This window comes from Cydia fagiglandana, chromosome Z (assembly GCF_963556715.1).
Source record: "Cydia fagiglandana chromosome Z, ilCydFagi1.1, whole genome shotgun sequence".
Classification (NCBI taxonomy): domain Eukaryota; kingdom Metazoa; phylum Arthropoda; class Insecta; order Lepidoptera; family Tortricidae; genus Cydia; species Cydia fagiglandana.
Genome location: NC_085959.1, coordinates 8,325,152 through 8,337,395, shown reverse-complemented (window position 1 = coordinate 8,337,395; position 12,244 = coordinate 8,325,152). Strand labels below are relative to the sequence as shown.

At 41.2% G+C, this 12,244-nt stretch overlaps 1 protein-coding gene across 1 annotated transcript; it reads left to right on the top strand.

Annotated features, from left to right (window-relative positions):
• The first annotated feature begins 3,996 nt into the window (after positions 1-3,996).
• LOC134678224 (uncharacterized) lies at positions 3,997-5,729 on the top strand. The gene has a single exon (XM_063536695.1). It carries the CDS (start codon positions 4,016-4,018, stop codon positions 5,639-5,641), a length of 1,626 nt encoding a protein of 541 aa, XP_063392765.1. The 5' UTR covers positions 3,997-4,015; the 3' UTR covers positions 5,642-5,729.
• The last annotated feature ends 6,515 nt before the right edge of the window (positions 5,730-12,244 follow it).

The following is a 12,244-nucleotide window of genomic DNA, read 5'->3' as shown; positions in this document are numbered from 1 at the left end:
GAATACAAGCTTGATATTGGGGTGTAGGCGCGCGTCAGTTGACATCTTTGACAATCAAAGGGTAAAAAAATAGTGTACAAGCGTATTTCACAAAAATTCACACGCGTTGCCTCGGAGTGAACCCAATTAACTCATCCAGCTTATTCACCGCCTGGTGTACAACCAAACAAAACCCTTTTGGCGAGGGCCGAGGCTTCTGCTTCTTTGTCGTTCCTGGGTAATCCGAGTCTCCCGGATTTCCTGGGTAATCCGGGTCTCCCGGATAGTCCAGTTGCTGGTCCGGATTCTGGTCCGGTTGCTTGTTGTCATCATCAGAATAATAACCATCGTAAGAAACATCACCACCGTCTATCAGTCCATGGCGGCCTTGGTTACGATTTCTTTTAGAATAGACGACGGGCGATGAGTACAGGTATGAGCGATGTTTCCTGCCAATTTTCAATGGGCGCCTTCGTCTTCCGGGGGATCTTCTCCTGTGGTACCAATTTCCACGGGTGGTAGTCAAAGCTAGCCGGAAGAAAGATGGCACTGTCGATATCGGTCTGCTGTCCTTCCAACTGCGAGAAGGCTTGGCTAACTGGTACAGATTTTTCCACTTGGCTAAATATCTCGGGTCTGTGTCGAAAACTTCTTGACATAAAACGGTTACTATGAAGGATAGTAATAGTATTACTCTGTACATTATCTCAGCGAATTGCTCAGACACAACTGTGAGCCTTTAACTTACTTACATTGTTTTAAATGAAGCTACGGCGGCTATGTTTTGAGCATATATGACTATGTTTTATACACATGCGGTACATGGTACACGTACAGGATGATAATAGTGAACGGTATTCATTTACAATAATTTTATGCGAATTAAAGTTATGCAAATTAATATAAACCCGCTTTTAGTACCTACTGATTTATCTGTCTGACAGTGTGGGCGACTTAGTATATTTTCGTGTTTCACTTGCCGTTTGGTTATAGCATAGCATTGCTATTACTAGTAATCCTACACATTCAGCTTGGAATACTGTATTGTATTCACCCAGTGGTTTTGAGATGTGTATGTTCAGGACCTCTATTCGACAAGCGACGTTTGACGTATCATGTTGATCTCCCGTTGATGTGGGAAAAATCATAAGTTCTCGAATACGTACAATGTCAAAATTTGACATTAACAATCCACAGTTAGGGTGACAAGCAAACCAAACCGAACCACCCTTAGTTTATAGTTGAGTTTTGGCTGTACCAAATGATATTATCCACCGTTGATGGAATCAACACTCAGTATGCAATAAAATCAACTGTTGATTTGACGTGGATGCGAAATCTGACAGTTGTACGTGTCGAATTTGGCCCCAGGTCCTCTGAAAAGACAACAATTCCTTCATTTGTTTTGAACTTTTTGTGCGATAGCTGAGAATTGTCCATAGGTATAGGTATTTCATTTCAACCGAAGATCTGTAGCAGCCGTCTCTTTCTTTACGTATATATGCAGGAGTCCTAGCCTTGTTTCTTATTAAGAACTAAAACAAAGATACAGGCAACGTTCAAGTTTTCAATAAAGGACAAAAAACACAAAGTTTTATTTATATTGTTATATTTTGCGTATAATGCGTTGTATCAACCTTTAAATTGCACCATGCTCTAAAACAGGGCTCTCCAAACTCCGGCCCGCGGGCCAAATCCGGCCCGCGAAGCGTTCCAATCCGGCCCGCCGACAGCGTACCAATCCGGCCCGCGGGAGCCTAGGGAATCCCAGGCTCCAGGGATTCAGCCCTAACAGCAGCAACCAGTAGATACCCTCCCCCCCTTGACATATGCAATCGCAATATGGCTCTCAGGTAAAAGTTTGGAGACCCCACTCTAAAAGACATGCCGTCGGTGTGGATGAGCACAACAGTCGAAGATTGGATACTACAGCCACATGATGGCTCCTCTACACGATGGGCCAGCGCCGGCCACTCCAAGGGACGCAGCCATGCGTTAGAATGAGATAAATGTGTCCCTTGGAGTGGTCGGCGCAGCGCTGGCCCATCGTGTAGATGAGCCATCATGAGGGCGCACGAGCTGGCGGACCACCTTAGTTCTCCGCTCCTAGGCATATAATGGGACTCGGGTATGTCCTTAAACTACGTCCAGGACCCGGGTATGTCCTTAAACCACGTCCAAGATCACCGGTGGACGGGCAGCAGCGTCCCTCAAATTCGGTGTACTCGACTGCGATCGCCAACCCGCCTGCCAAGCGTGGCGATTATGGCATTCACCCCCCCCAAAAAGGGGGAGGCCTATGTTCAGCAGTGGACGTCTTATGGCTGAGATGATGATGATGATGAGGCATATAATGCAGTCGCTGTGGCCGATATCGGTCAGGAGATGAGATTACATGATACCTATAATATTTTGCGTAGTAGCATTGTACAGGCATCAGCAGAAGTTGCTAAGCGGACCAGGTGTTCAAAATGATCTTGACGCGACTTTATTGCTAAGAATAAGAGCGTGGCAAGGCAATAATTTTGAACACCTCGCCCGCCTAGCAACTTCTGCTGCTGACTGTATTGAGTCTATATGTTCGTTTAGCATTAAGGGGCCCACTGATTAACAGTCCGTCGGCCGGTATCGGCCTGTCAGTTGTTCGGAACTGTCAAAATTTTGTTCTAAATGACAGACCGATACCCGTAGTGATTATATGCTCTTTGCCGATACCGTCCGGCGGACTGTTAATCAGTGGGCCTCTTTAGAAATAAGGTAAACAATCTTGATGTGATGATGTCTATTTTAATTGAAAAACACATTTTAAAAATAAGTTAGGTACGGCAAATATTTAACAATTATGAATCTAATACAATCATTTATATTCTTCTGCTCTAGGTAATAGTTACTAATTTTCAAAAAGTGTTTTTCAATTAAAAGACATGTCAAGATCGCTTACCTTCTTTCAAGTTCTTTCTAATGCTAACCATATACATAGTTCGTTTTTTTAGCATTAGAAACAACTCCACAGAAGAAAACGTGCAGTTTTTATCAGGCTCTTTAATTGTTAATAATTATTGAATTATCTAATGTGGAATGGTCAATACATATAATTTACTTCAAAGTATTACCGCTAAAAGTGCCGGATTTGGAACCACAAGCTTACTTCTGCGAAGTTCTTTCTAATGCAAAAAAAACGGACTATAGCATGGGTTAGTCGATTTCAACCTTAGAGGATATAACCAACGGAGACGCCTCAGACGCCATGTCTATAATTTTCGGAACAAAATAGTCTGCCCTTTTTTGCGGGGGAGGGGCACATCAAATGTATACGTAACGTCAACATAGCCATGTCAGATAAACGTCAGTCCATACATGTGTTTGACATGTGGTTGACCATTGGCCAGTCTTTTCGACAGAGGGGAACGCCTGTTAATGACCACTCCGTTTGGTTATATTCTCTAAGATTTCAACCCCAACGTCAGTGAACGTATGGATAAAGGTTTAAACGCATTTGTAGCAATTTCTCTTGTTAAAACTTATTTTCATTGACTATGACCTCACTATAATTATGACAGTGACATGAGATTCCGCCAAGTATAGGTAGGCGCCAATGTTCAAAATTGAATTGTTGTATTATTCAAAATTGAATTGAAATAATGTGATGTTTTTAGTCTCGCCTGGTAACCGTTTCGGTTCCACTCATTAAACTATTCCTTAATTTTCGCCTGAAATTGAAGCTGAGCATGGAAGCACTTTAAGACGACAGACACGCATGGTGCCAGGGCCGACTGCCGCCGTCGACTTCGTTCCGAGCTTCACATAGGTATTCTTTATTGGAAAGTAGTTGAAGATTCTGGTAGTGCTAAAAACTAGTCTTATTCATTTATTATCATTTATGTTAAAAGAGCACATCGTATACTTACACGCTTCGCTTACACATCGTGGAGCGACAAACAATTTATCAAAGTGCTTACTTACTTACCTATTAGCCTTACTTCATTATGATTACCTATGTTGTGCCTTCCAGGTGAAGGGGAGTGAGTGCAGGGATATGCATCGACAGTTGGGCCAGCGCGGCGTGCGCCCGCTGCTGCTGCTGGTGTGCTGGACGACCCTGTGCGTGCTATGGCTGCCTGCACGACTGCGCGCGCCGACCGCCTCGCCAACACCTACGCCCCCGCTCCCATTGCCTTCCGACCCCGAAATTGAGCTAAGGGATGAGAATCTGCTCATCGACGCCGAGCGGCAACTCTCCTCCCTCCCACTCGCCTACTGGCTCAAGCATCGCTACGAGGAGAACAAATTTTTTAAGACAAATGACTGCGCGCCTTTCCCCTCAGTGTTCGACCTCGAGTATACCGACTTGTACTGGCAAACGCTGCGCACGAGTCAGGGCGTGTTCCATCTTTACGGCGCCTATCTTGATGCTCGAAACACCTCGCACACCGGCCCCACCGTGCGGCTGCTGGCCTTACACGACCGCATCCAGCCGTCGCTGGTTACGTACTGCCAGCTCTGGTTCGAGGAACGATCCGGCCCTGTGCTGGTGCTCATACTCGAGTACGTGTACATGTGGCCCAGAGAGTGGGATAACTACCGCGACGGCGTGCTGCTGCCGTACCTTGTGGCTTGCGTGCTGCCGGCCGACGTGCGCACACTGCGGCCCGCCGCCGTGTCGCTGGTCGAGCTACCGTGCGACCGCGCCACCAACTGCCTGCGCGTGCACTTCTACGAGCCACCCGACCGTACGCAAAAGGAGTTCGCCGTTTGTGTCAAGGGTCTCGACTTCCTGCACGAGGACCTATCCGTGCGCCTCGTTGAGTGGATTGAGCTCGTGCGGTTGTTCGGCGCCGACAAAGTATTCTTCTACGAATTTCATGTACACCCCAACATCAGCAGAGTTCTCGCGTACTACCGAGCGCGGGGGATAGTGGAGAGCACGCCGATCACACTGCCGGGCGGGCCGCCCAATATTCCGGGCTTGCAGCACGCGTATATGAAGAAGAAAGTGACGCAAAAGCGACAGATGGAATTGATACCCTACAACGACTGTCTGTACCGGCACATGTACCAGTACCGCTGGCTTACGTTGCTGGATATCGATGAAGTTATTGTGCCGATGCAAGACCCCGATTGGAAATCGCTGCTGAAGCGCGTGACGTCACTAGCCGCGCTGGTGTCAGGGAATCCGCTATGCTCTACCTACTCCGCGCGAAATGTATATTACCTAGACGAGCAGGAGTCCACGCATCGCTGGGCGCCGGGCGCGCCGCGCTACATGTACATGCTGAAGCACGTCCACCGCACGCGCCACTTCACCAAACCCGAGGAGAACATCAAGGCCTTCCACGAGACGGGGCGCGTGCTAGCACTGCACAACCACTTTCCGATATCGTGCATCGGCGGGCAATGCTCGGCTTACCCGATGGACACTACACAGGCGCGCCTGCACCACTACCGCGCCAACTACGCGCGTCAGCTGAGCAAGGAAGAGCGCGCCGAGCTAGTGCCCGACACCGCTCTATGGCGATGGGCTGACCGGCTTATCCCTCGCGTCACGCAAGCTCTTACTGAGTTAGGGCTGTTAGTCCCCGAGCCCCGCGCTAGCAAGACCTCCTCTCCTCTTACGCCAACTAAATCGAGTCATCAGCGTAATGGAACGCGCTCGAAGATATAGTTTAGATTCGTATACCTTCACCAACTATTAAGTACCTACTTATGCACTAATCTGTTGCTGTTTCCCAGCAGTTAGGTCCGAGTACCAGGTACGGCTGCATGCAAAAAGTTGGTGAAGATTTCCAGTTCGGAACTGTATATGTTCCTGTTGCACAATTTGGTTCCAATAAACATTCTTGGCTGAATGGATGTTTAATATAAAACGTAAATCCTTATTTTACTTGTTTTCCTCGTGATTACTCTTATAGTTGTTCGTTGACTAGATGATCAACAATGACAATGACTTTCCATTAAGGGGCTACCCAAGGTTTTCATCGATTTTTGTCAAGTTTTGAATCGTATTCCATTTTTTGTACTACAGATAAAATTATAAGTCAAACGGTTATCGGTTCTTCAATGTTTTATCTCCGGGTTTGTCTACCGGATTTTGAAAAAAAATTAATTCTAATTTTTTTATGAATTTTTTAAACACAGTCTAAAAAAACACTTTTTTCGTATCTATTAGTTTGCAGTGAAGGATCTTACATGTACGAAATCTACATATTTGGGTTCGTCGTTCGTCGGAAGTCTCGAAAATCGTGTCCAAGGTTTTAATTTCAAACTAATTAACACAAAATTTATGGCCAAAAAACCAGTTTTTTAGCCTAAAATTGTTCAACTTTGATGCCAAATATTTCAAAGACAATGAACTTTAAAGTAAATATGGGATACTATATTGCTTAAAGCCGTTGCTGTTAATATGATAAGCTACAAAAAACATTAGAAAACTAAGGGATTCAGATCGAAGGCGTGGAGGAGCCCCTTAAAGTACCTACCTACACTACCTATACCCCTCCTAGTGACAAAGCTTAGAGGGAGTGTCTGCGAACTTCTGGGGTATGCCAGTGTCGGGTACCTACCTACGTGACGCTTTTACTTACCTAACACTTCTGATAAAGCTAAGAAGCCGATATTTGCCATGATAATATTTGATAACTTGGATTTAAATTCAATGGTATATAATACCGTTTTCTGCAAGCTATCACTCGTCACATGCCGGACATAGCAGAATGCATTTTTGTGGAGTAGGTACCGCTCCTGACAACCACACACCGCACAAAAAGTCACTGAAACGCCAACAGCGCCAAGGAGCCGTCTAAGCTAAGTATGCACAGTATTTGGAATGACAAAATGTGGAAGTACAATTTATAAACCATAGATATTTAACGATTACATATTGGTACTCACATCCTCTGTTAATAGCAGGTGTAAGATGTTCAAAGGGAGAAATTTGGCCAAAATAATTATTATTGGGAGCCTATAATGTCCCACTGCTGGGCAAAGGCCTCCCCCCACTTTTTCCAGTCTTCCCGATCCTGTGCAGTCTCTGGCCATTCCTTTAAAAAGGAGTCTAACTCGTCTCGCCATCGCCGACGTGGTCTGCCAAATCCTCGTTTTGATCTGGGCTGCCACTCTGTGGTGATCTTGGCCCACAGCTCACTCGGCATTCGGCAGACATGACCAGCCCAGTCCCACTTTAGCTTGGCCGCTTTCCGAGCTACGTCGACTATTTGTGTTCTGGAGCGCAGCGTGGTGTTGCGGATACGATCCATTAATTTAACACCTAATATGCTGCGCTCCATAGCTCGCTGGCAAACCCCTAGTTTGGACCTCTGACACGCCGTCAAAGACCAAGTTTGTGCACCGTAGGTGAGAATTGGAAGTATGCACATGTCCATGAGTCTCCGCTTAAGTGACAAAATAATTACTATTTTTAATTTCTTTGCAAATACATTTTAAAAAGTAATTACTGTAATTACACATACCTACTATAGACACTTTTAATATACACGGTGTAACATGAAGAAACCGAATAATTTTAACCACGCATTTCTGAGGTCAAAAGAAGTAAAAAATATAATATGAGTTTAGGTCAATTTCGCCAAAAAAATATTTTCTTTTTGTTTTGTTTTTTCAATTTTTTGAATGTATTTGTACATAAAAAATAAATGTTATTGGTAAACTTGTCACTTAAAATTGATTTTTACATTTTTTTTTCGTAGGACCTACTTTTTGCAAAGTGTTACTTGTCACTTTTTGACATCTATCAATAAGGATATTTAGACTACGTCCTATAGGAGCAACATCGCCATCAAAAAGGCCTTTTACACTAAGTAACAATAAAAACTTGTTTTTTTTTTTAATTAATAATATCTCTGAAACTAGGCGAATTTCAAAAAAGTTTATAGGGCATTTTTGTCTCTAAATATGATCAGGAATACGCTGTTAAAATTATTCGGTTTACTCATGTTACACCGTGTATAATAAATATACTGTTATGTTACGAGAACTGATACGTAGTAAGGAGAGGTCTTATTATACATATAATATGATTTACAGTCCTGTCTTTATTTTTCAACAAAGGTATAGTGCGACATAAAATAGTAGAAATTAAATTAAATGCTATTATACTAGTGTCAGACCTTTTTCCTGTTCTATGAAGTTATGACGTATACATAATTAACACTGGCATTGCGAGGGCTATCAAAATCGCTGCAGACTTTTCGTGGCTTAACTCTAACATTTTTCAATACTACATTGTTGTCATGTTTAAGCGATAAAAATGTGACAGTTACGTAGGAAATGGCGCCCTTATTAATTTTCTACATTTTCTTGTCGGACTATAAACTGTAGTCGCCATTAGGGGTTGTGCACAAATCACGCGAGGTGTTTTTGGCTACTTTTTGACCCCCCCTCCCCCATGGTGATATTTGGTGAGGTTTTTGGCTACCCCCCCTCCCCCACACAACCTCACGTGTATTTTATTGAATTTTTTTCATTCGACCTAATTTTAAGATAAATAGTATTGGGCGATTCTCAGAGATGACATTCGGTGCCTGACTTCGGTGCCAAAATTTTTTTTTAACTTATATAATATGCGAGTTTATTTCCTAAAATCTACCCTTCATATAAAAAATATTGGTAGTGGAGGCCTCCATTAGAACCTTATAGTTTTCAAGATATTTGAGATTTAAAAAACACCGAAATCATGTGCAGGCACTGAAATCAATTTGCGTCATCGAATTCAATAATGCTTACACCAAAATCACATTTAGGTTTTATATCTCAATTATATAATTATTTTAATCATATTTTTCAATCCTATTTGTTGATAAGCGATGTAACAAGGCTAATGATCTCGAAAGCTTACATAAATTTAATAGATATAGACTCAAGATTTTAAAATTACCAAATTACGGCTTGTAAATCAACATCTCTAGAAGATATCCCACACTATATGACTGGCCTCATATAATAGGGTGATGTGTGGTCCTGAAACGAGTTTCAGACATGTCGACATTGTCGACCACAAATTCGCACATTATAATCATTTATTCATTGCATTATTACATCCATGAAGGAGAAGATGTTTGTTTCACGCAATCCGACCGCACACGCATCTAAAAAAAACTTATGTTACCTGCACCCGATAAACAATACACTCTTGAGTGGTGTTCAATGCTCATTTAATGTACTTATAAAGCAATGTGATGCAATACGGAAAACAAGTATTTTTTTTAATAAAAGAGTTTAAAAGCGTGAACTCCGTCAATTTAAAACTACAATATTTGAAGTAGTCGAGTAATGCTTGAAGATCCAATTACCAATTAATTATGATCTCCAGCACCCTCAAACACTTGAGCTAAATTGTAACAAAGTTGTTGACAAAGACATAAGACATTGAGGATTGTTAAAACATTTGCTGTGTTCAATTTGTGTCTATGGCTATCCTTTAGAAATATCGATCAGTAGGTACGCTCAGTGCCTTTGAAGCGATCTCGACATTAGAACGCTATTTTATTTTTAATCCCTTGTTCTGTACATCCTGTCCCTTGGGTTCACCTTGCATAGTACTTACATACACAAGTTGTTTTAAAAGAAGTGGGATCTAATTGACTACATTTATTTAACATGGCTGACATGTTTAAAGGTATCGAGGTGTAGGGCCTCTGGTGATACAGAGGACAACGAACATAATTTACTTAATTGGTTGGAAAAGAATATCAAGACAGAGAAAGAAACATTGGGTCTGGTTTAAAAAAACTACTCATAGTGAACTAGTGATTTTGTGTACCTACTATGACATAATTTACTTACAAACATAATTTTACGTTTGTACAACGTATCGTTCACTTTTTAGACATGATAAATTAGTACAACAAACTAGTTTACAAAGCAGGATTTGAATTCAGTGATCACTTTTTTGATATCGGTGGTCAAAAAATCCACCGAAACCAGGGAAATCAACACCAGCGATATCAAAATTAATCGCTTTTTAGCAATTACAGAAATAGCATGAACGATACAGAGGAGATGTAATAATGGTGGATTTACGTACTTTCGATGACTTCTTAATCACTGACATAACGATAATTGCACTAAAACTTTCAGAGTAAATTGCACCACCGATCTCAAAAAAACATAGGACCAAATCCAGCGAAGGACGGAGAAACGTTTAAAAAATCACTTTATTGTACTGTGACTGTACCTCTACTTTATTCAACGGTTAAGGCACAACTAAAGCATGCTATGTTTGAGATACTGAGTTCCTGGTCTACAACTTTGAAGGAGTACCGACATGTTTTGCAAATTACACCGATATCAGTCACTAGCCCGGGACACATCGTAAATTTGGTTTTATTCAATGTGTTGAGCAAACACATTATTGTGATATAAAGAATATGATAAGCTAACTAATACCCTATGCGTGAATACCCATAATAACTCCGATCTAATGCCCCATCTTGAGTAACAATTTTTTGTTTCATAAAATCTGGGTGCGGGACACGCCCACCGAACATCATTTTTGGCATTTGAATTTCTTTTTCTTGTATTATATAAATAATAAATAAATAATTTGATAGTGTCCCAGACAGAATATAAGCTGAAGATCATGCCTAAATTAATTCAGATTTATTGAACAGTAAATTCAATCAATTACTGCCCCGGACACGTAAAAACGGCCCTCCTGAGAAATGCCCTAGTATACAGAAAATCTTGTTTATTTTTCTGTTTTCGTTAAATAGACTGGCTATTTTGAAGTGCAAAGTGAAGAAACCGAAAAAACCAACCGAGAAAAAAATATCTACGCATGTGGTAGGTTTTTTTTCTTAGTTTCGTTCACAGTAGAAAAATACACATGAGGTTTCCTTATACCCCCCCTCCCCCAACGTGATCTATCGTGATTTTTTCGTGACTCCCTCCCCTCATCGAACCTCGCGTGATTTGTGCACGAGCCCTTAGATAGTATATCGGAGCGGCCATGGTGTTCACGATATCTGAACACGCACTCTAACGCCTTTACAATAGAGGCGTGTTCAGATATTTGTGAGCGCCTTTGCCGCTCCGATATATCTGATGGAGACTGTACCTACCTACACTTTTTTAGAGTCAATAATATGTGTGTAGAAAATTGTTAAAAACTAAGCCCCTTTCTCCGAAGTTTACCAAAGAAAAATTATAAATTTTTTACATAACATTTTAAAACATTATCTATATAAGGGGGAAGGGGGAGGCCTATGTTCAGCAGTGGACGTCTTATGACTGAGATGATGATGATGATCATAAATATTATAGGAAAAATATAATTGATATTGTTACATATTTGCCTTGATTTATTTTTCAAAAGTGTTTTTCAATAAAAAAAGATTGTTTACCTTTTTAATAATGTTAAAAACGACTACATAGTTTTACAAAGAAAGCATTTTTCCAGGTGTTATACAGTACCCACATACATAACATCATTAAGTTACTACCTACCTACATTACATAACCAAATGGAACTGAAGATTCGTTTTTACATATTTCTCAGCAACATTATCCAGCTGTCAATCTAAAAAACTTGATGTTTAAAAAATACGTTTTCAGATACGAGTACTTTTTTTCTAAAATCTCTTAATCTTTGAATGACTGTGGTGGTTGATCTTGCTGTGTTGACTGATATCCTAAGGGGTATCATAAGTACATATATATAATAAAGTACATATATATTTTTCAAAAGCTAGTAAAATATTATTTAAGATGCTATAATATTTTTGTTTTGCACAACATTCGGGGTTTTCTAGGATATTGACTGTTGAATAAAAAAAATTGCAAACCGATTTTGATAAGTCCGTAAATATTTTCCTTTTTTGTCTATGAAACAATACATTAAATGTCTCAAAAATGAATTCCTCATGTCCGATCAGGAAATGTCACCAAACTCGAGGTGGTAGGTAAATAGAAGCCGTTATGATTTTTTACCTAAAGCGCGGCGGCGGCGTATAACTTTGACTGTTCTACCACGCGAGAGATATTATATATTCATGATCACTTTCTTGTTTTTCTTCGTCTTCTTCATCATCTGCATTCCCTTGTCCATTTTCTTCATTCCCTTGCACCGTTTCAGTTTCGCTTTCAACCTGCGCTTGACTATCTAGTATTTCAGCCTCTTCTTTTATTATGTTATTGTCCCCGTCTTCATCTCCTTCGTTTGGATACCCTGATTTGTACAGAAACGAGCCTTTAATGTCTTTAGCTACGAGCCTCAGCCTTTCCATCTCGTTGCTTATCCTCATACGGTATA

Excerpts from the sequence above, each read along its gene's own strand:
- LOC134678224 (XM_063536695.1), top strand. The coding sequence starts at position 4,016 with ATGCATCGACAGTTGGGCCAGCGCGGCGTGCGCCCGCTGCTGCTGCTG.